This window comes from Eulemur rufifrons, chromosome 30 (genome assembly GCF_041146395.1).
Source record: "Eulemur rufifrons isolate Redbay chromosome 30, OSU_ERuf_1, whole genome shotgun sequence".
NCBI classification, from domain to species: Eukaryota; Metazoa; Chordata; class Mammalia; order Primates; family Lemuridae; genus Eulemur; species Eulemur rufifrons.
In genome coordinates, this window is record NC_091012.1 from 24,280,923 (window position 1) to 24,307,264 (window position 26,342).

General features: G+C 37.4%; 1 protein-coding gene and 1 pseudogene across 5 annotated transcripts in view; one reads left to right on the top strand and one right to left on the bottom strand.

Annotated features, from left to right (window-relative positions):
- Positions 1-26,342, top strand: part of CD99L2 (CD99 molecule like 2) — a 107,326-nt gene that overhangs the window by 51,852 nt on the left and 29,132 nt on the right. For 2 of the 5 annotated variants that reach the window (XM_069464557.1, XM_069464561.1), the window contains exons 2-4: positions 4,634-4,696; positions 14,675-14,746; positions 15,812-15,886. In XM_069464557.1, the coding sequence (XP_069320658.1) occupies positions 4,634-4,696; positions 14,675-14,746; positions 15,812-15,886 (210 nt within the window). Of the gene's footprint in view, positions 1-4,633; positions 4,697-14,674; positions 14,747-15,797; positions 15,887-26,342 lie in introns of all 5 variants that reach the window. The other 3 variants (XM_069464558.1, XM_069464559.1, XM_069464560.1) reach the window with 3 other exon arrangements.
- On the bottom strand, positions 12,370-12,910 carry LOC138378342 (peptidyl-prolyl cis-trans isomerase A pseudogene; annotated as a pseudogene).

Sequence of the window (26,342 nt, forward strand, 5' to 3'; positions counted from 1 at the left end):
CATATACCCATCAATATGAATTTTAGAAAGTACTATGATTTTTAGAAAGCACTATGAGATGCTTCAGGCTCACCTTATGTACTTCCTGCCCTAGTCCTAAAATCAGCTACTTTTCCAAGGAGCCCTGATTCCTTTTATTGGAAAGTGGTATTTCAGACCAAGATCTGGGTGCTAGATGTGCTCATTGCTACTGGGGTGTTGTTGCTTCCAGGTTCTCTCAGTTGACAGAGCAAGGGAATATGTATTGGTGTACTAGCCCATGTCTGTAAATATTTCTATATATACCCGTCTACAGTTATGTCCTCCATTATGATGTTTCGGTCAATGACAGACCACATATACAATGGTGGTCCCATAAGATTATAATAACATATTTTTATTCTACATTTTTTCTATGTTTAGATACATTTACACAAATACTTACCATTGCATTACAGTTGCCCACAGTATTCAGTACAGTAACATGGTGTACAGGTTTGTAGCCTAGGAACAAGAGGCTATACCATACAACCTAGGTGTATAGTAGGCTATACCATCTAGGCTTGCATAAGTACACTCTATGATGTTTTCACAATGACAAAATCACGGACAAAACAACGGATTTCTCAGAACGTATCTCCATCATTAAGCAACTCATGACTGTATATACAAAGCTAAATGTGATTCATACGCTAAATGTGATTCATACTGAGGTCCCCAACTCTAATCCATTATCACATGGATCATTCTAGCCTGTCCCTCTTGTCTGTAACCTTCCTCCCTGTGACAGTGAGAAACCTGGCTCCCATTATCCACTGCATATTTACTTATTTGATCAATTCCAGTATGCACGAGTCGTGATTTGCTTGAGAATTGATAAGCCATACACCCATGCCAAACTACATGCCCATCTAGAGGCAACAGTAGGTGTCAAGTTCAGTAGGACGCAGGGTTGGGCAGATGGGTCTACTTCTGAGGACTAATTCTTTTGTGAAAAACTTTTCCCCAGAGCCTTTTCAGTTATACATGATTATTCAGAGCTGGTAGTCTAAATGGGGGTGCTGGGGTTTGGGGGGATTTAAAATGCAGAGTAGCCTTTGTGAGACCTGGGGCAGGGAAAGAGAACTTAAGCCAATCATCAGTGGAGTTGCAGGCTCTGCCATGCCCTCTTGTACAAGTCATGCTATGGAGAAGGTGTTATGTGAGTTTGTATGTCATGTTCCAAATACCTGACATACCAATTTCAATTCCTTCGGATATACCCAGAAGTGAGATTGCTGGATCATAGGGTAATTTTGTTCTTAGCTTTTTTTTTGAGGAACCTCCATACTATTTTCCATAATGGCTATACTAATTTACATGCCCTCCAATGGTGTACAAGGGTTCCCTTTTCTCGACATCCTCACCAATCTTTTTTTTTTTTTTTTTTTTTTTTTTTTGGTAATAGCCATTCTAACAGGTATGAGATAATATCACACTTTGGTTTTAATTTGCATTTCCCTGATAAGAGATATCAAACATCTTTTAATATATCTATTCCCATTTATATTTCTTTTGAGAAGCCCCTTTGCCCATTTTTTAATCAGATAATTTGTTTTATTGCTATTGAGTTGTTTGAGTTCCTTTTATATTTTGGATATTAACCCCTTTGTTTTCAGATGTATGGTTTGCAAATACTTTCTCCCAATCCATGGGTTGTCTCCTACTCTGTTGTTTCATTTGCTGTGCAGAGGCTTTTTAGTCTAATGTAATCCCATTTGTCTACTTTTACTTTTGTTGTCCGTGGTTTCAGAGACCTATCCAAGAAATCATTGTCCAGATCAATGTTGTGGAGCTATTTCCTCATTGTTTCTAGTAGCTTTATAGTTTCAGGTCTTATATTTAAGTCTTTAATCCATTTTGAGTTGATTTTTATATATGGTGTGAGATAAGGGTCCAATTTTCATTCTTCCATATGTGGATATCCAGTTTTACCAACACCATTTATTGAAGATACTGTCCTTTCCCCAGTGTGTGTTCCTGGGATCTTTGTTGAAGATCAGTTGACTGTAAATGTTTGGGTTTACTTTTGAGCTTTCTATCCTGTTACATTGGTTAATGTGTCTGTTTTTATGCCAGTACCATGCTGTTTTGATTACAATAGCTTTGTATTGTGAAATCAGGGAGTGTGCTGCCTCCAGCTTTGTCCATTTTGTTCAAAATTATTTTGGATATTCAGGGTCTTTTCTAGTTCCATACAAATTTTAGGAATGTTTTTTCTATTTCTGTGAAACATGATGTAATTTTTATAGGAATTGCATTGATTTTGTTAGATCACTTTGGGCATCGTATGGTCATTTTAAAAATATTCTTCCAGTACATGAACATGGAATATCTTTCCATTTATTTGTGTTTTCAATTACTTTCATCAGTGTTTTATGGTTTTCAATGTACAGATCTTTCACCTCCTTGGTTAAATTTACTCCCAATTATTTTATTTTTTTGATGCTATTGTAAATGGGATTGTTTTAATTTTCAGATAGTTCATCGTTAGTGTATAGAAACACTGCTGATTTTTGTATCTTGATTTTGTAACCTGCAACTTCACAGAATTTTTTAAAATCAATTCTAACAGTTTTTGATGGAGTCTTTTGGGTTTCTATGCATAAGATCATGTCATCAGCAAATATAATTTCATTTCTTCCTTTCCTATAACCTTTCCTATAAGGAAGCCTTTTTTCCCCCTTTTTCTAGCCTAATTACTTTGCTAGGACTTCTAGTACTCTGTTGAATAGAAGTGGTGAGAGTGGGTATCCTTGTCTTGTTGCTGGCGTTAGAGGAAAAGCATTTAACTTTTCATCATTGAGTATGATGTTAGCTGTGGGCTTGTCATATTTAGCCTTTATTATGTCGAGGTACATTCCTTCTATACCTATTTTTTGAGGATTTTTAACATGAATGGATGTTGAGTTTTCTTAAATGCTTTTCCTGCAACTATTGAGATGATTATGTGGTTTTTGTTTTACATGTTAATATGATATATCACTTTTATTGATTTACATATGTTGAACCATTTTTGCATCCCTGGGATAAATCCTACTTGATCATGATGGATGATCTTTCTAATGTGCTATTGAATTTGTTAGTGTTTTGTTGAGGATTTTTGTATCTGTGCTCATCAGAGATACTGGCCTGTAATTTTGTTATAGTGTCCTTGTCTAGCTTTGGTATTAGGGTAAGGCTGGCCTCATAAAATGGGTTTGGAAGTATTCCCTCCTCTTTAATTTTTTGGGAGAGTTTGAGAAGGATTGGTATTAGTTCTTTAAATGTTTGGTAGAGTTCAGCAGTGAAGCCATCAATCAGATCATGGGCTTTTCTTTAGGGAACTTTTTATTACTGATTCAATCTCCTTGTTATTGGTATGTTCAGATTTCCTATTTCTTCCTGATTCAGTCTTGGTAGGTTGCATGTTTCTATAAATTCACTGATTTCCTCTAGGTTATCCAATATATTCTTGTATGGTTATTCATAGTAGTCTCTTATGATCCTTTGTATTTCTGTGTTATCAGTTGTAATGGCTTCTCTTTCATTTCTGATTTTGAGTCTTGTCTTTTTTTTTTTTTTTTCAGTCTAGTACTCTAGCTAAAGGTTTGTTGATTTTTATCTTTTCCAAAAACCAACTCTGAGTTTTGTGGATATTTTCTATTTTTCTAGTTTCTGTTTTATTTCTGCTCTGATCTTTGTTATTTCCTTCCTTCTGCTATGTTTGGGCTTTTTTCTTTTTCTAGTTCCTTTAGGTATAACATTAGGTTGTTTATTTGAGGTGTTCTGTCTTGTTTGATGTAGGTGTTTATTGCTGTAAACTTTCCTCTTGGGACTGCTTTTGCCGCATCCCATGAGTTTTGGTATGTTGTGTTTCTATTTTAGTTTGTCTCAAGATGTTTTTTAATTTCCCTTTTAATTTGTTCTTTGACCCATTGCTTGTTTAGGAACATACTGCTTAATTTTCACACATTTGCGAGTTTTCCGAGATTCTTCCTATTGTTGATATCTAGTTTCATGTCATTATGGTCAGAAAAGATTCTCAATATAATTTCAATCCTCTTAAATTTAAGACTTGTTTTGTGGCCTAACATATGATCTATCTTGGAGAATGTTTTGTGTGCACTTGAGAAGAATGTGTATCTTGTTGCTGTTGGATGGAATGTTCTATAAATATCTATTATTAACATGTCCATTTGGTCTAAAGTGTAGTTCGAGTCCCGTGTTTCCTTATTGATTTTCTGTCTAGATGATCTGTCCAATGTTGAAAGTGTGGTATTGAAGTCTCCTATAGTTACTGTATTGCAGTCTATCTCTCCATGTCTATTAACATTTGCTTTATGTATTTAGGTGCTTCAATGTTAGGTGCACATATAATTGTTATAACTTCTTGATAAATTGACCCCTTCATCATGATGTAGTGACCGTCTTTGTCTCTTTTTACAGTTTTTAACTTAAAGTCTATTTTGTCTAATACAAGCATATCTACCTCTGCTTTCTTTTGATTTCCATTTGTGTGGAAAATATTTTCCCATTCCTTCAATTTCAAAAGGGAAATGACCATTTCAAGATATAATTTCAATATTATTTTGTTTCATGCAAATTTAAAATCTTTTTTTTTTTTAATTTTTAGGATCTGGAGACTTCGACGATTTTAATCTGGAGGATGTATTCATAGAGACTTCCTCAGTAAAGCGTGAGTAGTAAATAAACTATTAAAAACAAGTAATAGTAGCCCATTCTTCTAAGTGAAGTATCACAAGAATGGAAAAACAAGCACCACATGCACTCACCATCAAATTGGTACTAATTGATCAACACTTGTGTACATATAGTAGTAACATTCATTGGGTGTTGGGCAGGTGGGAAGGGGGAGGGAGGGGGATGCGTATGTTCACACCTAATGGGTGTGGTGCACAATGTCTGGGGGTTGGGCACGCTTATAGCTCTGACTGGGGTGGTGCAAAGGCAATATATGTAACCAAAGTATTTGTACCCCTGTAATATTCTGAAATTAAAAAAAAAACAATAGTGATTGATATGCACCCACTCATTCAGAATACAGACTCAAGAAAAATAATAGTCTGTATTTCTCCTCATCAGGTGAGATATAGTTATATCATAAGTTATATTATTTAAAAGAAAATCTTAATGTTTAAAGTCCTTTGAGAATACCTAACAATGTGTAATAGCTGATGTATTATTTTCTCTAGCTCAACTCATAGCCCCTAGTGGTGTGACATCCCAGCAGTGGCCTCCAAGGACTGTCTTTCCCAGCTCAAAAAAGGCACTTTGAAGTGAATAAGGGATTTGTTTCTCCTTTTAGACTGTTTTTTATAATGGCTTTCTTAAAATGGGGTCTATGTGTGGAGTTTCTCAAATGCTAAGCTTTATCAATTTTCCTTTTAACTCTTTTAAAAAAAAATTTAAATGATTCTTTTACAAAATGCTTGAATGCTTCCAAAGCTGAAGCCTCCCTTGGCTTTTCTCCATTCTAATATCCACTCCCCTCTCAAGAGGGAACTACTCCAGTCAGTTTGGGGTATGCTGATCCCAATTAATTTTCTATGCTATTATGTACATCTATAGTCAGAGATTGCTTGGGGATTTTTTGTTTTGGAGTCAGATGTGCTACCGTTGCGCCATGAGGTCCTGCTTAGCGGGGGTGGGGGGGTTGTTTTAAATTATGTGTGTGGCTTTTTCACAAAGCAAGTTGTTAAATAATACATGTATGATTATACATGTAGTCATGTGTTATTTCATGTGTAGTCATATATGTATTATTTCACAACTTGATTTTTCATTTAATGTGTATTGAAGACCTGGGAGAATATATCTATAATTGTTTGTTCCAGCTGCCTTAACAATGTACCACAGACTGGATGGCTTAAAACAACAGAACTTTATTCTGTCATAGTTCTGGAGGCCAGAAGTTCTAAGTCAAGATGTTGGCAAGGCCACTTTCTCTCTGAAGCCTCTTGGGAAGAATCCTTCCTTGCCTTTTCCAGCTTCTGCTGGCTCCAAGTGTTCCTTGGGTTGTGGCTTTCTTCCTTGTTCCTTGGCTTTCTTCTTCTGTTTCTTGCAAGGATACTTACTGGGTTTAAGTCCCACCTGGATAATCCAGGGTGATACCATCGTGAGATTCTTCACTTAATTACATCTGCAAAGATCCTTTTTCCAATTTGCCAAATAAAACTTCTTATGAGTGTCCCCATGTTCTGGGAATGTTGTGGACACTGTCTTGGTCCATTTGGGCAGCTATAACAAGATACTCTAGGTAATTCATAAAGAACAGAAATTTATTCCTTAAAGTTCTGGGGGCTGGAGAATTCAAGATCAAGGTGCCAGCAGATTCAGTGTCTGGTGAAGGCTGTTCTCTTCTTCATAGATGGTGCCTTCTAGCTGCATCCTGACATGGTGGAAGGGACGAAAGGGCTGCCTCAAGCCTCTTTTATCTAGGCACTAATCCCATTTAGGGGAGCAGAGCCCTTGTGACCCAATCACTTCCCAAAGGCCCTACCTCTTATCACCATCACCATGGGGGTAGGTTTCAACATATGAATTTGGGGGGACATAAACATTCAGACCACAGCAGGTATCATTTATTAAACCATACCTGGGGGAAACTACCCAGTTTTATTTACTATTTTGGTGCAGCACCATGTTATAGAGAATCACTGCTGGCAGGAATGCCATATGCCATATTGCTGGAAGCATTTGCTGAGCAGCTAAGAATTTTCTTTCTGAGTTTATTTTGAGAAAGGCTTCACAGAAATTGGTTTCTTTATTTTAGGACCTCACTGCTTTGATGAAGCTGACCTACTGTTCTTAGTCTTTGATAAGTAGACTCTTCTCATCTCAATTATGGATAAGAGATCCCATTTAAAGACTCAGGACAAGAAAATCTGTAGTTAATAGTTACTTAAAAAGTGCATAAATCTAAGCTCTTGTTCTATCTCACTGCAGGCTCAGGTTGTGACAGAGCAACTGGATCCACGTGCGTGTAAGGACCACACTCTCTTGAAATGGCACGTGCAGATATTCAGAGAAACCAGACTTTTCCAGAAAGTGTGCATGGTAGGGCAGAACCACACAAGGCTGTAGTAATCAAGACTGTGTGGTACTGGCATCATGTAGATCAGTGGAACAGAATTGAGAGTCTGAAAATAAGCCTTTACATTTATGGTCAGTTAATTTTTTAAGACAGATAAACAAATATTTTTATATAAGAGCTGTTTGAGTTATACAAATTTTAAGTTAATATTTCCTTAAGTGGCAATTGCTTTTCTGAAAGTTGCTCAAATAATGGTTTCAGTGATGTAATTCCTCTTTTTTACCTAACTAGTATCATGACAATATAAAGAACCTCATTTTGACAAGTAAGCTACACTCCTACATTTTACAGGTGCAAAGTCAAATGGAAATTATAGACATAAAAACATCTCTAAATTGATGATGAGCTGGGTGAGATATATGTACACACATATACATATATACACACATACTTAATGACAACAGGTTATCACATGTAGTTCTCTTACCATGCAAATCTACCCACTGGTGCATTCTTCACATTGAGGTATGCCTTAGGGTACTCAAAGCTTTCCTAAAGAGTAAGATGTGAACATGATCATTTTAAGGGAAAGACTTTCCATATTCTTAACTTCCATGAATACTTTTTACTAAAACTGAACTGTGAAAGAATGCATGTGCAGTTGTGGTGTGGTCTCTTTTCCCAACCCCTTGCTATGGTTTGAATATCTGTCCCCTCCAAAACTCATGTTGAAATTTAATTCCCATTGTGGCACTATTGAGAAGTGGGAGCTTTAAGAGGTGACTGGGTCATGAGGGCTCTGCCCTCATGTAAACAGATTAATGGATTTATAGATTAACAGATTCATGGATTTGTGGACTAATGGGTTCTCATGGGAGTGGGACTGGTGGCTTTTTTTTTTTGGATTTGGAAGAATTTAATGAAAATAATGGGCAGACACTCTGGCTTGAGGCTGCTTCTCCAAATGTGTTTTCCTGACCAAGCAACAGACACAGCCTCTCTCCCCACTGAACCCAAGAGGGGAAGGCATCCTGCTGACGAAGGAACCCAGACCCTCATGGCCTCTCCAATGAAGCCGTCATCACTGTTTGTATTCTCTTGCCACACAGAGTTAGGAAGCATTAAAAAAGAGTTCACTATTTCAAAACGTTAACTTACTAAAATCAGGGAAGATTTTTTCTCACCTAAACTGGGCCTTGATATTGCTAGGGCTTTTGCAGATCTGGTCTGTATTTCTTTCTCTTGCTTTTCTCTCAGGATCCTCTCAGCAAGCAAGAAGTAAGTGGTTGTAATGTGGTTACACCTGTTGGTTTCCAGGGCTTCCACAATGGCATCTCGATCTGCTGTGTCCCCAAGCACCATGCGCTGAATGATGCTGTTGTGCTCCTCTTCTGAGAGATTTCTGTATGACACAAGGGGAATGTTATACTTTGTGGCTGGTGAAGGGTCCACTCCCTGAAGCCAAGGATGGTTTTCAATCTCTTCTAAAGAGGCCCTTCTCTTAGGATCTCTCTGTAGCATCCGTGTGATTAGGTCTTTACATTCTTTAGAAGAGGGAAGAGAAACCAGAGCTAGCACATTCACGCCCCCCTTGCCATGTGATTTCCTGTACCACCATGAGACTCTACTAAGAGTCCCCACCAGCAAGAAGGCCCTCACCAGATGTGGCCCCTTGACCTTGGACTTAACCTCCATAACTATAAGAAACAAATTCCTTTTCTTTACGCATTACCTAGTTTCATGTATTCTGTTATAAGCAACAGAAAATACATCCCTCTTAAAAAATTTATTAAGGTAAAAAATTCATATAACATAAAATTAACCATTTTATTTACTTTTAAAATTTATTGTATATATTTAAGGTATACAACATATTATGAGATACATATAGATAGTAAATAGTTACGGTAGTGAAGCAAGTTAGTATGTCCATCATCGCACAGTTACCTATTTTTTTTTTTGTGGCAAGAGCAGTTAAAATCTCATTTAGCAAAAATCCTGAATACGATACAATAATACTAACTATAGTCCTCATGTTGTACATTAGATTGCTAGACTTGTTTATCCTATGTATCTGCTACTTTGTATCTTTTGAACTTCATTTTAAAATGAACCATTCAGTGACATTTTAGGATATTCACAACGTCATGCAACTACCACCTCTATCCAGTTCCAAAACATTTCCATCACTCCAAAGTAAAATCCCTTACCCCCATTAAGCCGTTTCTCCTCATTCCTCCCTCCCCACCCCCAACTTCAAGTAACCACCAACCTGCTTTCTCTATCTATGAATTTATTGTGGGTATTTCATATAAGAGGTATCTGACCTTTTGTGTCTGACTTATTTCATGTAGCATGTTTTGGAGGCACATTCATGTTGTAGCATTCATCAGTCCTTCATTCCTTTTTATGGTTGAGTAATATTACATTGTGTAGATATACCACAGTGTTTATTCGTCAGCTGATGGATGTTTAGCTGCTTCCATGTCTTGGCTATTGTGAATAATGTTACTATGAACATGCTATGTACACATACTTGTTTGGATACCTGTTTTTAATTTTGTGGGGTATATACCTAGAAGTGGAATTGCTGGTTCATACGATCATTCTGTTTAACTCTTTGAGAAACTGCCGAGTTGTTTTCCACAGTGGCTGAACCATTTTACATTCCCACCAGCAGTGTATGAGGGTTCTAATTTCTCCACATCCTCGCCAACTTGTTATTTTTCTTTTTTTTTTTTTAATTAAAGCCATCCTAGTGGGTGTGATGTAGGACCTCATTGTGGGTTTCATTTCCATTTCCCTAAAGGCTAACGACTAATGATGTCTCCATACATTTATCAGATACATAATTTGCAAATATTTCTCCCATTTTGCAGGTTGTCTCTTTACTTTCTTGATAATGCCCTTAGATGCACAAAAGTTTTTAATTTTGATAAAGCATAATTTATCTATTTTTATTCTTTTGTTGCTCATGCTTTGAGTGTCATACCTAAGTATTCATTGCCAAATTGGAGGTCATGAAGATTTACCCCTGTGTTTTCTTCTAAGGGTTTTATGGGTTTAGTTCTTATATTTGGGTGTTTGGTCCATTTTGAGTTAATTTTTATATATCGTGAAAAGTAGGGGTCCAACTTCATTATTTTGCATGTGGCTATCCAGCTGTCCAAGCGTCATTTGTTGAAAAGACTGTCCTTTCTCCATTGAATGATTGGGATACTCTGTTGAAAATCAATTGATCATAAATATGATTGTTTATTTCTGGACTCTCAATCCTGTAACATTGGTCTATATGTGTAACGTTATGCCAGTACCACAGTGTTTTGACTACTGTAGCTTTGTAGTAAGTTTTGAAATTGAGAAGTGTGATTCCTCCTATTTTATTCTTTATTCAAGATTTATTTGGCTATTTGAGGTCCCATACAATTTCATATGAATTTTGGGATTAGCCTGTCCATTTCTACAAAAGAGTCAATTGGAATTTTGATAGAGATCATGTACGATTTTACAAATTAATTTGGGAAATATTGCCATCTTAACAATATTGAGTATTGTACTCTATGAACATGGGATTTCATTCTTTTTATTTTGGTCTTTAATTTCTTTTAACAATGTTTTGTAGGTTTTAATGCACATGTCTTTACACTTGGTCAAATTTATTCCTAAAAGTTTTTTTTTTTTTTTTTTTTTTGCTATTAGAAATGGAATTGTTTTCTTATTTTTCTGTTTATATTGATCATTGCTAGTGTATAGAAATACAACTGATTTTCACATATTGATCTTGTATCCTACAACTTTGCTGAACTTATTAGCTCTAATAGTTTATTTTTTTTGGTTGGATTCTTTAGGGTTTTCTGTGTATAAGATCACGTCATCTGTGAATAGAGATAGTTAGATGTTTTCCTTTTCAATCTGGATGATTTTTTTTCTTTTTCTTGACTAATTGCCTTGGCTAGAACTTCTACTATAATGTTAGATAGAAGTGTTGAGAGTGGATATCCTTGTTTTGTTGCTGATTCTAGGTAAAAAGCTTTCAGGCTTTCACCGTTAGGTATGTCAATTGCACGTTTTTCACAGATGCCCTTTATTTGGTTGAGGAAATTCCCTTTTTCCCCCTAGGAATTTAACAGATAAGACCAAAATAAACCATCTGCATGCTGAAAAAAATCCAACAGAGTAATCCCAGTTCTCACTTAAAAACAGAGAGTGTACTCTGGTGGGGTAAGCAGAAAACAAGGATAGAAGTTATCTCTGGGACCATTGGGAAATTCCCTTCTATTCCTAGTTTATTGAGTGTTTTTTTAATCACAAAATGCTGTTGACTTTTGTCAAATGCCTTTTCTGAATCTATTGAGATGATCATGTGGTTTTCTTCCCCTTCATTCTGTTAGTATGGGATATTACATTGATTAATTTTTATTATGTTGAGCCACCCTTGCATTCCTGGGATAAGCTCCTCTTGGTCATGGTCAGTCCTAATATGCTGTTGGATTTGGTTTGCTAGTATTTTGTTAAGGACTTTGGCTCTATATTCATAAGGGTTATAGTTCTATAGTTTTCTTATGATGTATTTGTCTGAATTTGGTATTAGTATACTCTTGGCCTCAAAGAATGGGCTAGGAAGTGTATTCCCTTCTCTTATGTATTTTTTTTCTTGAAGATTTTGAGATGAATTGGTTCTTCTTTAAACATTTGGTAGAATTCGCCAATGAAGACTTCTGTCCTAGAATTTTCTTTGTGGAAAGTTTTTTGATTACTGATGCAATCTCTTGTTAGAGGTCTAGGTACAGTCAGATTTTCTATTTCTTCTTTTGGTAGTTTGTTAAAAGGAAGTTATCCATTTCTAGGTTATTTAATTTATTGGATTATAATCGTTCAAGATATTCCTTAATAATCCTTTTTATTTCTGTAAGGTTGATAGTAATGTTCTCTCTTTAATTCCTGAATTTAGTAATTTGAATCTTCTCTCTTTTTATCTTGGTCAGTCTGCAGTTTATCGATTTTGTTGATGTTTTTAAAGAACTTTTTAGTTTTGTTGATTTTTCTCTATTATTTTTCTATTCTCTATTTCATTTATTTCTGCTATAATCCTTAGTATTTTCTTCCTCTGCTTGTTTTAGGTTTAGTTAGCTCTTCTTTTTCTAATTTAATTTTTAAATTTGTATTTAGTTTTTATTTCATAATCATAAACTTAACTCTGCAATCAGCTAGATGTGGAAGGGAATAAGGAAAATATGGAACCCAAAGAACTGCAGTGAGATCACAAAGATTATAGGGTATTGCTAGCAAATGGGCTGGAGGGATACTCTCTTAAGCTACAGGAGGAATGGTCTGGTGGTTACGATAAAGCACAAGTCACATTTGAGTTGCCCACAGTTGGCGCTGGTGATCATCTTGCTGGTCTTGCCATTCCTGGACTGAAGTGCTCCATGGCATCCACGATGTTCATGCCTTCTTGCACCTTCAAAGACCACATGCTTGCTATCCAGCTGCTCAGTCTTGGCAGTGTAGATGAAAAACTGAGAACTGTTTTTATTAGGTCCAGCATTTACCATGGACAAGATGCCAGGACCTGTATGATTTAGGATGAAGTTCTCATTGTCAAATTTCTCTCTGTGGATGGACTTGCTGCCACTGCCATTGTGTGTGGTATGTGAAGTCACCACCCTGGCACATGAGCCCTGGAATAATTGTGTGAGAGCAGGAACCCTTATAACCAAATCCTTTCTCTCCAGTGTTCAGAGCATGAAAGTTTTCTGCTGTCTTTGGGACTTTGTCTATAAACAGCTCAAAGGAGATGCAGCCCAAAGGCTTGCCTTTGATGACAATGTCAAATGATACCGTGGGGTTGACCATGGTTGGCAGTGGTGGGTGGCTCTGGATGGTGATGACATCTGCTTCTAGTTTCTTAGTGAAAGTTTAGGTTATTGATTTGAGATCTTTCTTTTTTAATGTAGACATTTACAACTATAAATTTTCTTCTGAGCACTGCCTTCATGGCAACACATAAGTTTTGATATGTTATGTTTTCATTTTTGTTCATCTCCAAGTATTTTATAATTTCTTTGACCTATTGATTGTTTAGGAGTGTGTTAATTTTCATATAATTGTGAATTTTCTAAATGCCCTTCTGTTACATATTTCTATTTTTATTCTGTTGTGGTTGAACACAATTTATATGATTTCAGTCTTTTTAAGCTTGAGACTTGTTTTGTCACCTATATATGGTCTACTTTGGAGAATGTTTCATGAGCACTTGAGTAGAAAGTGGATTCTGTTATCACTGGGTGGTGTGTTCTATAAGTGTATATTGGATCTAGTTGGTTTATAGAGTTGTTCAAGTCTTATATTTCCTTTTTGATCTTCTGCCTAATTGTTCCTTTTGTGATTGAAAACAGAGTATTGACATCTCCAACTCTTACATTGCATTGTCTGTTCTCTTCAATTTTGACATTTTTTTCTTCATGTAATTTGGGGCTCTGTTAGGTGCACATGTATTTAAAATTATATTTTCCTCTTGGATTAACTCTTTCATCATTATGATCATTATAAAATGTCATTCTGACTCTGGCAACAATTTTTTGTTTTAATGTTAATTTTATCTACTTTACCTCTCTTATGGTTGTTGTTTTCATAGTATGTCTTTTTCCATCCTTTTACTTTCAGCTTATTTCTATTTTTTTTTATAGATGGGGTCTTGCTATGGTGTCCAGGATGGAGTGCAGTGGCTATTCACAGGTGCAATCATAGTGCACTAGAGCCTTGAATTCCTGGGTTCAAGCAATGCTTCTGCCTCAGCTTCCTGAGTAGCTGGGACTGCAGATGAGTGCCACTGCACCCAGCCTCAGCTTATCTTTATTTTTCCTGTTTGTTTTGTGAGTAGTCAATAATTGAGTACTTGGTGTATACAAAGTTAAACCTGTTTCATTTCTGCCTTTCCCATTCCTTAAATCTTCCTTCTACCTAATACTTCTAACAGTAGGAACGCATACAACATAGTCTTGATGTTTACAAAAAGAAACCTTTGGAAAACTCATGCACGTTGTGTAGTTCTTGTGAAAGATATCCATAATGTTAAAGGAATACTGTTGAGCCCAAAGACCCAATATTTACTATAGTAACCACACTTATATAAAATATTATGTGTATTATAACCACTTTCAGCTTATGAACTACTTCCATATTCCACTAGGAATACAACCTCAGACCATTCTTCAGCAGTACTATCGATGGTAAAAGTGCCAGTTGATATTTGTGGAACCAAGGCTCGGAGCTCTCAAGGGTCATTCCCAAGCTGTGGAACTCCTTGAACCATGAGGTCATCTCCAGCAGATCTGGGCTCAAGCCCTAGCTCCAGTAATCACCATGTCATATGCAGGACCACATCCACCTCAGCATCCTCATCCTCTGAAGAAGAAAATTGAGTAGAACCCATCTCACTTAAACCTATATCATTTTGTCATCGTTCTCAGTGTGATTCTTCGGAGGCCCTAGCTAGAGGAGCCTCAAGGACCAAGGCAAAGACACTCTACTTGTGATGTGACTTCCCCAAGTCATGAAGTAGCTGCTGTGTTTTGTTACTAAATGTGCTCCCCTTGCTGTCCTCCCTCCCACTTTTAGAGAGATGGGACCACATCACCACCACCACAACCAAGAGGCCAGGAACTACAAGAGCTCCAGCAAATCCTGCAGGTAACATGGCTGCCCTGAGGAGGGCAGTAAGGGAGGACCCCATGCATCTCCCTCTGGGGCAGTGCCCAAGTGAGATACCTCTAGTTTTAAGCCCCATGTGTGCAAAGCCAACCAAGGTTTCCATCAAAACACTGGATTTAACTTTATAGGGTGCATAGCTGGCTGATCACTATGTCTTCTGTATTTTTTATGAAAACTCTTGCCTGGGAAAATTTCAAGAGCCAAATAAATGTATTTGGACTACTTAACCTTGTCAACCATTTCATATTCTAAAATCAGGGAAGATATAATAGAGGTTTTATGAAGCCCATCAAACATTTTTCTTTAGGAAGATGGGACATTTTGGAATGACATTTATTTTACAGTGTCATCTTCAGTAAAGGATGTCGAAACTCAGTGCTTCTTTACAACTCATTCCTGTACTTGTTTGAGCCTTTCTTCAGATCGGCTATTTTGCCATTCAGACATCTTCACTGACATAAAGAAAAACTTGGCCCTGGGGTTGGAGCCCCAGTCGTTGGTCTAATCCAGTAACCTGTTACCAGTACTTTAGGGGCATGCTAATACATTCGCTGCAGCAGAGAGTTAATTTCCTTCTCAAGAGATGGTGATGACCCAACAGAGAGTCACTGTTGCTTTATGATTTGTCTGCATTTCTTCACATTTCCACATTCAAAGAGGCGTTTTGTGAGCCATGTGGTCTCCCTTTTGATTGCCCAGTTTATGGACTCTGTGCACCTGGTTTTGAATTTTGGGTTAATACTTGCCATCAGTGAGTATACTGTTAAAAATGTTCTGACTACTGGCCTAAGCAAAGCACAGTTAGGAATATAAATTAATTAAAAAACTGGTAGTATACCGCAAAGTCAGAAAGCAGTAACTTGCTCCATCCTATGTATGTTTTCATTATCAATGTCTGTACACAGAGTTGGATTCCAATTTACGTTTTTGTCTTAACCCATTGTTCTGATCAGTTGAACCCATGGGCGCTTTGGTGTTTTTGGAATCTCGTACCCAGTTGTTAATCACTTGGCTATTTCCTTTGTGTTTTGGGGCCCACTGAAGGTAGTGAATTTGACTTGGCTGATGCTTTGGGTGATCGAGATGGTGGCGGCAGGAAACCGAGCACTGGAGGAAAAGGTAAGTCCTGGCTGGCTCACACCACCGGGCAGCTCTGCAGCTCCCTGGCTGGGTCCTGTCTCGTTAACTACCACAGCCCACAGAGCCACCCTGGGCCTGGCAGAGCTCAGGGCACTTCCAGCCACAGGAGAACCCCAAAACAGTGGTTCTCGAACTTTTTGGTCTCGGGACTCCCCAAATCATTGAGGATCTCAAGAGCTTTTGTTTATGTGGGTCACTTCTTGATATTTACTATCTTAGGACTTAAAGACTTTCCACATTAGAATTTCCACATTTTAGATTAACATTTGTTAATCTAAAATGAACAACACTAAACCCACACTCTTAACATAAAATATTTTTATGAGAAATAAGTGTGCTTGGCAAGACAAAAACAAAATCTAGTGAGAAGAGTGGCATTATTTTCGATTTTTGCAAATTCCTCTCATGTCTGGCTCGATAGACGACAGCTGGATTCTCACGTCCACTTCTCTGTTCAGTTGTGAGATGGTGTTTTGGTTGAAGTATATGAAGAAAATCCGGCCTCACACCCATATGCAGTGGGGGAAGGGAGGAATATTTTGATAGACTTTTCGGATGACTGTGGACAGCAAAAGTCAAGCAGTGGCTGTTTCTTACTGGTTAAGTACAGTGTGGAACATGCAACTCTGTCAGTGAAGGTTGGTTCCACGGGACTCTGTAGCCCTCTCAATGTGTCTTTTTTACCCATTCATGGTTTTGTGACATTGTGCGTCAGTCACTGGGAAAAATACTGGTATCCTGAGGTTTTTTGAGCTTCCAAGTAAGCCACGTTTCATTATGCAAAACCAAAAGTCACATGTATGCATATCATGACCCATCTCATTAGAAGAAGCCTGTAAGTATTGGGAAGCTGTTAAACTCAGTGGTGGATATAGGTTTGTTTTTCAAAATCCTAACTTTTACTTGAAATCTTATCATTGGCAACAAATGCCATCAGTGGTTTTCCCTGATGAGCTCATTTCATTTTCAAGGAAACATCTGTCAAATATTCAAGTTGGCAAAATATGAAAAAGTTTAAATATTTATTAATTACTCTTTAATTCACTCTTTCAAGGAAAAATCTGTGAGAGGAGTGACTAAATCTGCTCAAATGGCAGTAATTACACAAGTGGTTTTTCTGTGTGTCAACCTTTGTATTTCAATGTGCTGTATAAAAGCTTCAAATGTATTTAGTGTTTTATCAGCGAATATTAAATGGTCATGCTTTAATAAAACCAATACATTTTCTATTTATTTTAGTTTCCCAGTGTTCCTGAGTATATTATCATAAACTTAACAGCTTAAAATAATAATTATTTTCTAAGTTTCCCTGCACTGCTGAAGTTCAGCCATTTAAGTACCAAAACTTTTTTGACAAAATGTCCCTTGTTTCTCAACTTTATATACTTCTTCTTTTTTTTTTTTAACCTTCTGATTTTTATTTTTTTTTTATTTTTTTTTTCATCTTATTGTTATGGGGGATACAGAATTGCAGGTTACATACGTTGCCCATGTTATATACTTCTTAAAAATTACACTTTTATTTTTTAGATAATCATAGATTCACATGTATTTGTAAGAAATAATACAGAGCGATCCCCTAATGGCAACATCTTGTCAATTGTACTGTACTGTCACAACCATATATTGACGTTGATATAATCTACCCATTTTGTTCCAATTTCCCAGTTTTGTTTGTGTTCACTGATATGTGTATTCTCTGCAATTTCATCACATGTATAGGTTTGTGTACCCACCATGATAGTCAGATACAGAATAGTTCCATCACCGTAAGTATCTTGTCATTACATTTTATAACCACACCAACCTGCCTACAGTGTTGTCCCCCTCTCCTATCCCATCCCTAACCCCTGGCAACCATTAATCTATTTTCCATTTGTAAACTATTTTCATTTCAAGACTTTTATATAAATGTAATCATAAAGTAGGCAATTTTTTGGAATTGGCATTTTTTGTGCAGCATGAATCAGTTGGGATCCTTCTAAGATATTGGGTGTATCAATTGTTTATTCATTGTTCCTGCCGAGAAGTATTCCATGGTATGCATGTACCACAGTTTATTGAAGTCATTGCCAGTTTTTGGCTATTATGAATAAAGCTACTATGAACTCTAATAGTTTTTTTTGTGTGAACATAAATTTTTCTTTCTTTAGGAATAAATGCCCAAGAGTACAATGGCTGGACCATATGGTAGTTATGTTTAGTTTTATAAGAAGTGGCCAAACTTTTCCAGGAAGGTTATAATATTTTACGTTCCCTCAAGTGTTGTGTGAATAATCCAGTTGTTTCACCAGCATTTAGTGTTGTCACTATTTTGTACTTTAGCCATTTTGATAAGTGTGTGGTGATATCTTATTGTAGTTTTAATTTGTATTTCTCTGGCTGATGATATGGAACATCTTTTCATATGCTTATTTGCTATCTGTGTATCCTTTTGGTGGAATGTCTGTTCATGTCTTTGGTCCATTTTCTAATTGAATTTTTGGGTTTTTTTATGGTTGAGTTTGAGAGTTCTTTAAATATTCTAGATACTAGTCCTTTGTCAGATAACATGGTTTGCAAATATTTTCCTTCATTCTGTAGCTTGTCTTTTTGCCCTCTTAACAAGGTCTTTTGCAGAGCAAAAGTTTTTAATTTTGACGATGTCCAGCTTATCAGTTTTTCCTTTTATGGATCATGCTTTTGATGCAAAGTCTAAGAACTCTTTGCCTGTACCTAGGTTCCATATATTTTTTCCTAGAAATTAACTTTTGCCTATGAATGTCTAATTGCTCCAGTATCATTTGTTAAAAAGACTATCCTTCCATTGAATTGCTTTTGAAACTTCAAAAAAAAAAATCAATTGTAAATAATTATTTTTGTTACAGTTTGTGTTCTCGTATTTTGTTGAGGCTTTTTGCTTCTATATTCCTGTTGGACATAAGTCTGTAGTTTTTCTTGTGATATCTTTGTCTGGTTTGGGTATCAGTAACTTAACTGGTCTCTTAACTCGTGTTTCCTCTTTTATTTTCTGGAAGAGTTTTTTGAAGGATTGTCGTTAATTATGTAAATATTTTATAGAATTCACCAGTGAAGGCATATGGTCCTAGGCTTTTCTTTGTGGGAAGTTTTTTGGTTATTATATATACTTGTTATAGTTCTATTCAGATTTTCTTCTTCAGTCAATCTCAATAGTTTGTATCTTCCTAGGAATTTGTCCATTTTATCTAAGCTATCTAACTTCTTGGCATATTTTTGTCAGTAGTATTCCCTTAAAATGCTTTTTATTTCTGTCAGGTCAGCAGTGATGTCTTCTCTTTCATTTCTCATTTTAGTACAAACCATCTCTCTCTTTCTCTTTGTCAGTCAAACTGAAGGTTTGTCAATTTTGTTTATCTTTTGAAAAACCATCGTTTGTTTTTATAGACTTTTTCTATTTTTCTATTGATTTCTTTTTTCTCTTCTCTTTCTTTCTTCCTTTTCTTCCTTCCCTCCCTCCCTCTTTCTTTCTCTCCCTCTCCCTCTCCCTCTCTCTCTCCCTCCCTTCCTTCCTTCCTTCCTTCCTTCCTTCCTTTCTTTCTTTCTTTCTTTCTTTCTTCCCTTTCTTTACAGGGTCTTGCTCTGTCACCCCAGGTAGAGTGCTGTGACATCATCATAGCTCACTGCAATCTCCAACTCCTGGGCTCAAGCGATCCTCCTGCCTCAGCCTCCCGAGTAGCTGGGACTACAGGCTCGCACCACCATGCCTGGCTAGTCTTGCTATTTTTTTTTTTTTTTTTTTGTAGAGACAGGGAACTTGTTGCTCAGGCTGGTCTTGAACTCCTGAGCTCAAGCAATCCTCCCTCCTCGATCTCCCAGAGTGCTAGGATTACTGACGTGAGCCACTGTGCCGGTCATATTCTTCATTTATTTCTACTCTCATCTTTATTATTTTCTTCCTTCTGCTTGTTCTGTTTGATCTCCTTTTTCTAGTTTTCCAAGGTGAAAAGTTAGCCTATTGGTTATAGATCTTTCTTCTTTGTCTGTTTATAGCAATAAATTTCCTTCTAAGCATGGCTGTGGCAGTATCTCATAAGTTTTGGTAGATTGTGTTTTTGTTTTCATTCTTCTCAAAGTATTTTTTAAATTTCCCTTCTGATTTCTTCTTTAACATATTAGTTATTTTGGAGTATATTGTTTTATTTTTCATATATTTGTATGAAGTTCTCTAATTTATTTCTGTCATTGCTTTCTAATTGTGAGCAGAGAGCATACTTTGTTTGATTTTAATCCTTTTCAGTCTGTTAAGACTTGTTTCATGGCATATCAGATGGTCTATCCAGGAGAATGTTCCCAGTGCATTTGAGAAGCAAGTTCTGCTGTTGTTGGGTGGAATGTTCTCTGTATGTCACTTAGATCCTGATGGTTGTTTGTGTCAGTTCTTTTACATCCTTGCTGATTTTTGTTTGGTCTACTAGTCCAATTAATTGCTGACAATAGGGTATTGAATTCCTCAATTATAATTGCGAATTTATTTCTCCTTTTACCTCTATAAGTTTTTGCTTCATGTATTTTGAGTTTCTGTTTTTTGGTACATCCAAATTTGGGATCACAGTGTCTTCCTGGTGGATTGATTCTCTTATCATTGGGTTATGTACTTCTTTTTGTCTAGTAATTTCCTGGCTGGGACACCTCCTTTATCTGATATTAATATAAACGCTCCTGCTTTCTAATTTTTTGGATTAATGTTCAAATGCACATTTAGATACCAAAATTATTAATAGAAAGTTGTTTCTTGAGGTCAAGTACCATATCAGTGAACTTTCCCTGTTCATTTCCACTGAATCACATTGGACTCTTTTACCCTATGAATGGATCTTTTATCCAGTCATGATTTTGTAACATCTTGTACAGGTGATATGGAAAATATTGGTGTCCTAAGTTGTTCTGAGCTTCCAAATTGTGACACCTTTCCTTATGCAATATTCAAACGTCACATTTGTTAATATCACCAGCAGTCTGACGGGAAGAGTCTTTATGTATTGGGAAGCTGTCGGGCTCATGGTGCTGGATACACATTTTTCAAAGTTCTAATTTTTTTTTAAAGCTCAAATTTTCTTATTTTCAAATACTGTCAGTTGACTTCCTTGAAGTGACAGGCACACTTCATTCATTTTCAAAAGAATTTTTGTAAATATTCAAATATGCACATCGATAGTTTGTCATTTGCTCTTCCAAGGAAATTTGGTCTTCCATGAGAAGAAACATGTGGCTAATTCATTTCAAAACTGAAACAGTCACACAAGTGGTTTTTCTTGAGTAACCTGTTGTACTTGGGTATGCAACAGAAATGCTTTAACCACCTTTCCATTTCATCACACAAAATGTTAAACTCTAATAAAAATTTTTTCAGCTCCTTGATACTTATTTTGTATTATTTATAACCAATTACATTTGGTGAGCTAAATAATAATAATTAAAATAATTTTTTATTCGCTCTCATTTCCCTGGGTCTGGAGTGTGGGTCCTGTTTAGTTGAGTTCTCTGCTAAGCGCCTTATGTAAGACCACAGTGCAAATGTCAACTGGGACTAGGGTCTCATCTAAAGTTTGAGATTATGTTAGCTTCCTATTGTTGCTGTAATGAATTGCCACAAACTTGGTTGTGTAAACAACACAGGTTTATTCTTATTATTATCATTAAGGTCAGAAGTCCAACATTGGATCTTGCTGGGCTAAAATCAAGGTGCTAACAGGGCTGCGTTCCTTTTGGAAACTCTGAAGGAGAATCTGTTGCCTTTTCTTTTCCTGCTTATAGAGGCCACTTGCATTTCTTGGCTTGTGGCCACTTCCTCCATCTTCAAAGCCAGCAGAGTAGCATCTTCAAGTCTCTCTCTGACTCTCACCCTTGCTCCCATCATTACATCTCCTTCTCTGACTCTCCTGCCTTCTCTTTCCCTTATAAGGACCCTTGTGCTTATACTGGCCCCACTGGATAATTCAGGATAATCTCTCCATCTCAAGGGCCTTAGCTTTATATCATTTGTAAAGTCCCTTTTCCTATGTAAGGCAACATATTCACAGGTTCACAATTGTTGGCAGAATTCATTTCCATGAAGCTATAGAACTCATGGCTGCTTGCTTCTTCAAGATTGGCCAAGAAAGTCAAAGAATTTCTGCTGCCTTACTGTCGGCTCAGGGAAGGCTTCAAGCCCTCTTTTTAAGGGCTCACATGATTATGTCCGAACCACCCAGAATATTCTTCCTTTTGAGTAATTCAAAGTCTTAATGATTGGATGTCTTAAGTACATCTGCAAAATCCATTCACCTCTGCTATGTCATCACTGATCACAGGAGTGACATTCAGCCTATTCATGGGTCCCTCCCAGACTCAAGGGGCAAGGATTATACAGGGTGTGTACATCAGGGGGTGGGAGTCTTGGCAGCCATCTTAGAATTTTGCCTACCATGTTCAACTAGGGCATGCCTAAGTGAAACTGGCATTCTCTTTCAGCTGTATGTAGTGGTGAAGAATTGAATGACTTATAGTACTGTTTGGTGCCACTGCCTTGGTTCATGCTAAGGGGCCAGCAGGTTTACTCACCATTGCTTTTGTACCACAGTGCAAATATCAACCCCATGGAAAGGGCAAAGAACATCTAAGGATGATTATGTAAGAAATAGTTATGAGCTCATGGACCCCCCCGCCCAGGGGTCCATGGAACACTCTTTGAGAACCACTGTTTGAGAAGATGACCTTACACAGTCATGTGGCATCAGGATGTTTCATTCGGCTCAGTAATCTCTTCAGTATTAACGTGCAGCGAGCACATACTGTGGTGCTGCGGGCAGACAGGAGGGCTGCTTTAGGTGTCATTCGTTGTACAAGCCATCCCTTTTCAGTTCCACTTCTGTAGACAGTAATATAAATTAATTCAACCTTTTGGGAGGGCAGTTCAGTAAAATCTTTGAGCAATTCTACTTCAAAGCATTTTCCCTCTAGGTAAACTTATGCATGTGTGCAGAGGTACATTTGAAATGATGTTTGCGACTTTCTTGTGTTTTGTATCAGTCAAAAATTAAACGTCCTCAAATTCTAGTGAAATACATAAATTCTAAACCATTCATACTCTACAGCCATCACAAAGAATAAGGTAGATCTCTGGAACCAATAGGAAAAAGGCAATTCACAGAACAGGCTGTATGTAGTATCAGTCAATTTCTGTAAAATAAAAGTGGATGTGAGCACACAGACACACAGGCCTGCATACAGATCTGAAAAGCTAGGGTAGCCACCACTGGGGATAGGTTTGAGGCTGGATTTTTCTTACAGTTCTATACCATTGGATATTTTTAATACTGAGCATGTATTACCTTTATTAATAAATTTAAATTTTAAAAATTAAAGCCATCTTTACTAATGTGGAAGAACTCGAGATGTCAGACTGGAGACAACCTTAATGATCATGTCCTCCCCCCATTGTTCACATGGGAGAGACTTGTCCAGGGTCATGCTGCACGCCAGCAGCACAGCTGGGCCAGAGTCTGGGGATTCTGGCTTTACCGCAAGGGCCTTTTCATCTGCAGCATGTTGCCATGCCAAGTGTTTGCACAGGGAAGGTACTGATTGATCCAAACGTGAGTTCAGGGTCAGGTGGTGCGCCTTGGTTGGCCAAAGAGTTGTTGCAGTACCTCAGAAGCACAAGTTTGGACTTGTAGTGTGTACTTATCTGCTTGGCAGCTTTCCTTGTCTATGGAACACTAGATCCAACAGTCTAGAAAGCTAAGAGGGGAGCTGGTCTCCAAGGGGTAAGTACACTGCAATAACAGAAAAATTGTAACCCTGGGACCCCAAGAAAGGTTGTATTCTGTATCCTGATTTCAAAGAGACACAGAACTGTGTAATTTGCTCTGTAAAGATATGCTCTCTGGAAGGTGTGCAGTGTTGACGGAGCCATTGGGCAGAGGAAGGAACACGCCTCAGTTGTCTGGAAAGTTGCCTTCTGCACCACCTCGTTCCTAGATGTTCTTACCCACTGCCATTTTCCAGTCAGGTCTACATGATTGGCGCCTTAGTTTTTAGTGTGGATAATAAACGTTTCTGAGTCCTTGAAGACCATCCTTTTACATGTCATACCTTTTCTGTTACTTATTTATTTTTTTTTTAGAGATGGAGTCTCACTGTGTTGCCCAGGCTGGTCTCGAACTCCTGGGCTCAAGCAATCCTCCTGCCTCAGACTCCCTAGTAGCTGGGACTATAGGCGTGTACCCAGCCATACCTTTTTTTTTTTTCCCCATCAAAAATTCCCTTGGTGCTCAAATAAGTCTTTATCTTTCTAATTGACTTTTTACTTTGAGGTAATTGTAAATTCACATGAATTCACATGAAATAATGTAGAGAGATCTTGTGCATCCTGTACCCAGTTTCGCCCAGTGGTAACATCCTATAAAACTATAGTGTAAGATCATAACCAAGATATTGACATTGATATAATCCAGAGATCCTACTCAAATTTCCCCAGTTTACTTCTCCTTGTGTGTTTGTTCACTTCTGTGCAATTGTATCACTTATGTGGGTTCATGTGTATACCGTGATAGTTCAGACGGAACAGTTTCATCACCACAAAGATTCCTCTTGTGGCCCCTTTATAAACAAAGCCACCCCCCACCACCCCCTCTTTGCCTGTGTCTGACTCCTGACAACCAATAATCTGTTTTCCATCTGTAGAATTTTGCAATTTCAAGAATTCTGTACAAATAGAATCATATAGTATGTAATGTTTTGGGACTATTTATACTCAACATAATTCCCTTGAGATCTATCCAAGTTATCGCATGTGTCAATAATTTGTTGCTTTTCTTGCTGAATGGTATTTCATGATATGGGTGTACATAGAATTTGTTTAACTGCTCACTTATTGGAGATCATCCAGGTTGTTTCCAGTTTGTGGCTATAAGCATTCACTTGTAAGGTTTCGTGTGAACATGAGTCTTTATCTCTCTGGGATACATGCCCAGGACTGTGATTGCTATGTTGTATGGCAGTTATAGGTTTAGTTTTTAAAGAAATTACCAACGTGTTTTTGTGGTGAGAACATTTAAGATCTACTCTTCAGGCAATTTTTGAGTATACAATATATTATTATTAACTGTAGTCACCCTGCTGTCCAATAGATCTCCAGAACTTTTCCCTCCTGTCTAACTGAAATTTTGTACCCTTTGACCAGCATCTCCCCAGCCTCTGGCAACCACCATTCTATTCTCTGCTTCTCTGAGCTCAATTCCTCTAGTTTACACACGTAAGTGAGATCATGCAGTATTTGTCTTTCTGTGCATGGCTAATTTCACTTAGCATAATGTCCTCCAGGTTCATCCACATTGTCACAAATGTGTCTATCTCTTTGCCGCTGTCTTGATCACTGTAGCTATCACGTAAGCTTTAATATTGGTTAGAGTGATTTATCCCATTTTATATTTATTTATTTATTTATTTTTGGTGATACTGGGTCCTTGCTCTGTTGCCCAGACTAGAGTGCAGTGGTGTGATCATAGCTCACTGCACCTCCAACTCTCAGGCTCACGTAAGTGATCCTCCTGGGCTAGAACTACAGGTATGTGTCACCATGCCCAGCTAATTTTTTAAATTTTTTGCAGAGACAGAATCTCACAGTGATATCCGGGCTGCTCTCAAACTCCTGGCCTCAAGTGATGCTCCCACTTTGGCCTCCCAAAGTGTTGAGATTGCAGGTGTGAGCCACTGCGCCTGGCCCCACTTTGTTCTTTTTTTGAGATTTTTAAAAAACTTCTAGGGCCTGTGCCTTTCCATAAAAATTTTAGAATAAGTTTGTCTATGTCAAAAAAAAAAAAAACTCTGCTGAGATTATGATAGGACTGGCATTAAACATATAGATCAGTTTAGGGTTTAGGGAGAGTTGATATTCTTACTTGGTTGGGTCTTCCAGTCCGTGAATACAGTATGTCTATTTATTTATGTTTTCTTTGACCTCTTTCTTTAGAATATTGTAATTTTTAGTAAACTAGTCCTGTACATGTTTCAGTATATGCTTAAATATTTTATTTTCTTTTAAGCAATTGTGAATGGTAGTGTGTTTTTAATTTTGTGTCCCAAATGTTCATTGCTGTTATATGAAATTGAAATTCCCTTTTTTTTTTTTTTTTTTTTTTTTGAAACAGAGTCTCGCTCTGTTGCCTGGGCTAGAGTGCTGTGGCATTAGCCTGGTGCACAGCAACCTCAAACTCTTGGGCTCAAGTGATCCTCCTGCTTCAGCCTCCCAAATAGCTGGGACTACAGGCATGTACCACCATGCCCAGCTAATTTTTTCTTTTTTTATTAGAGATAGGGTCTCGCTCTTGCTAAGGCTGGTCTCAAACTCCTAAGCTGAAGTGATCCTCCTGCCTCGGCCTCCCAGACTGTTAGGATTATAGGCATGAGCCACAGCACTTGGTTGAAATTGAAA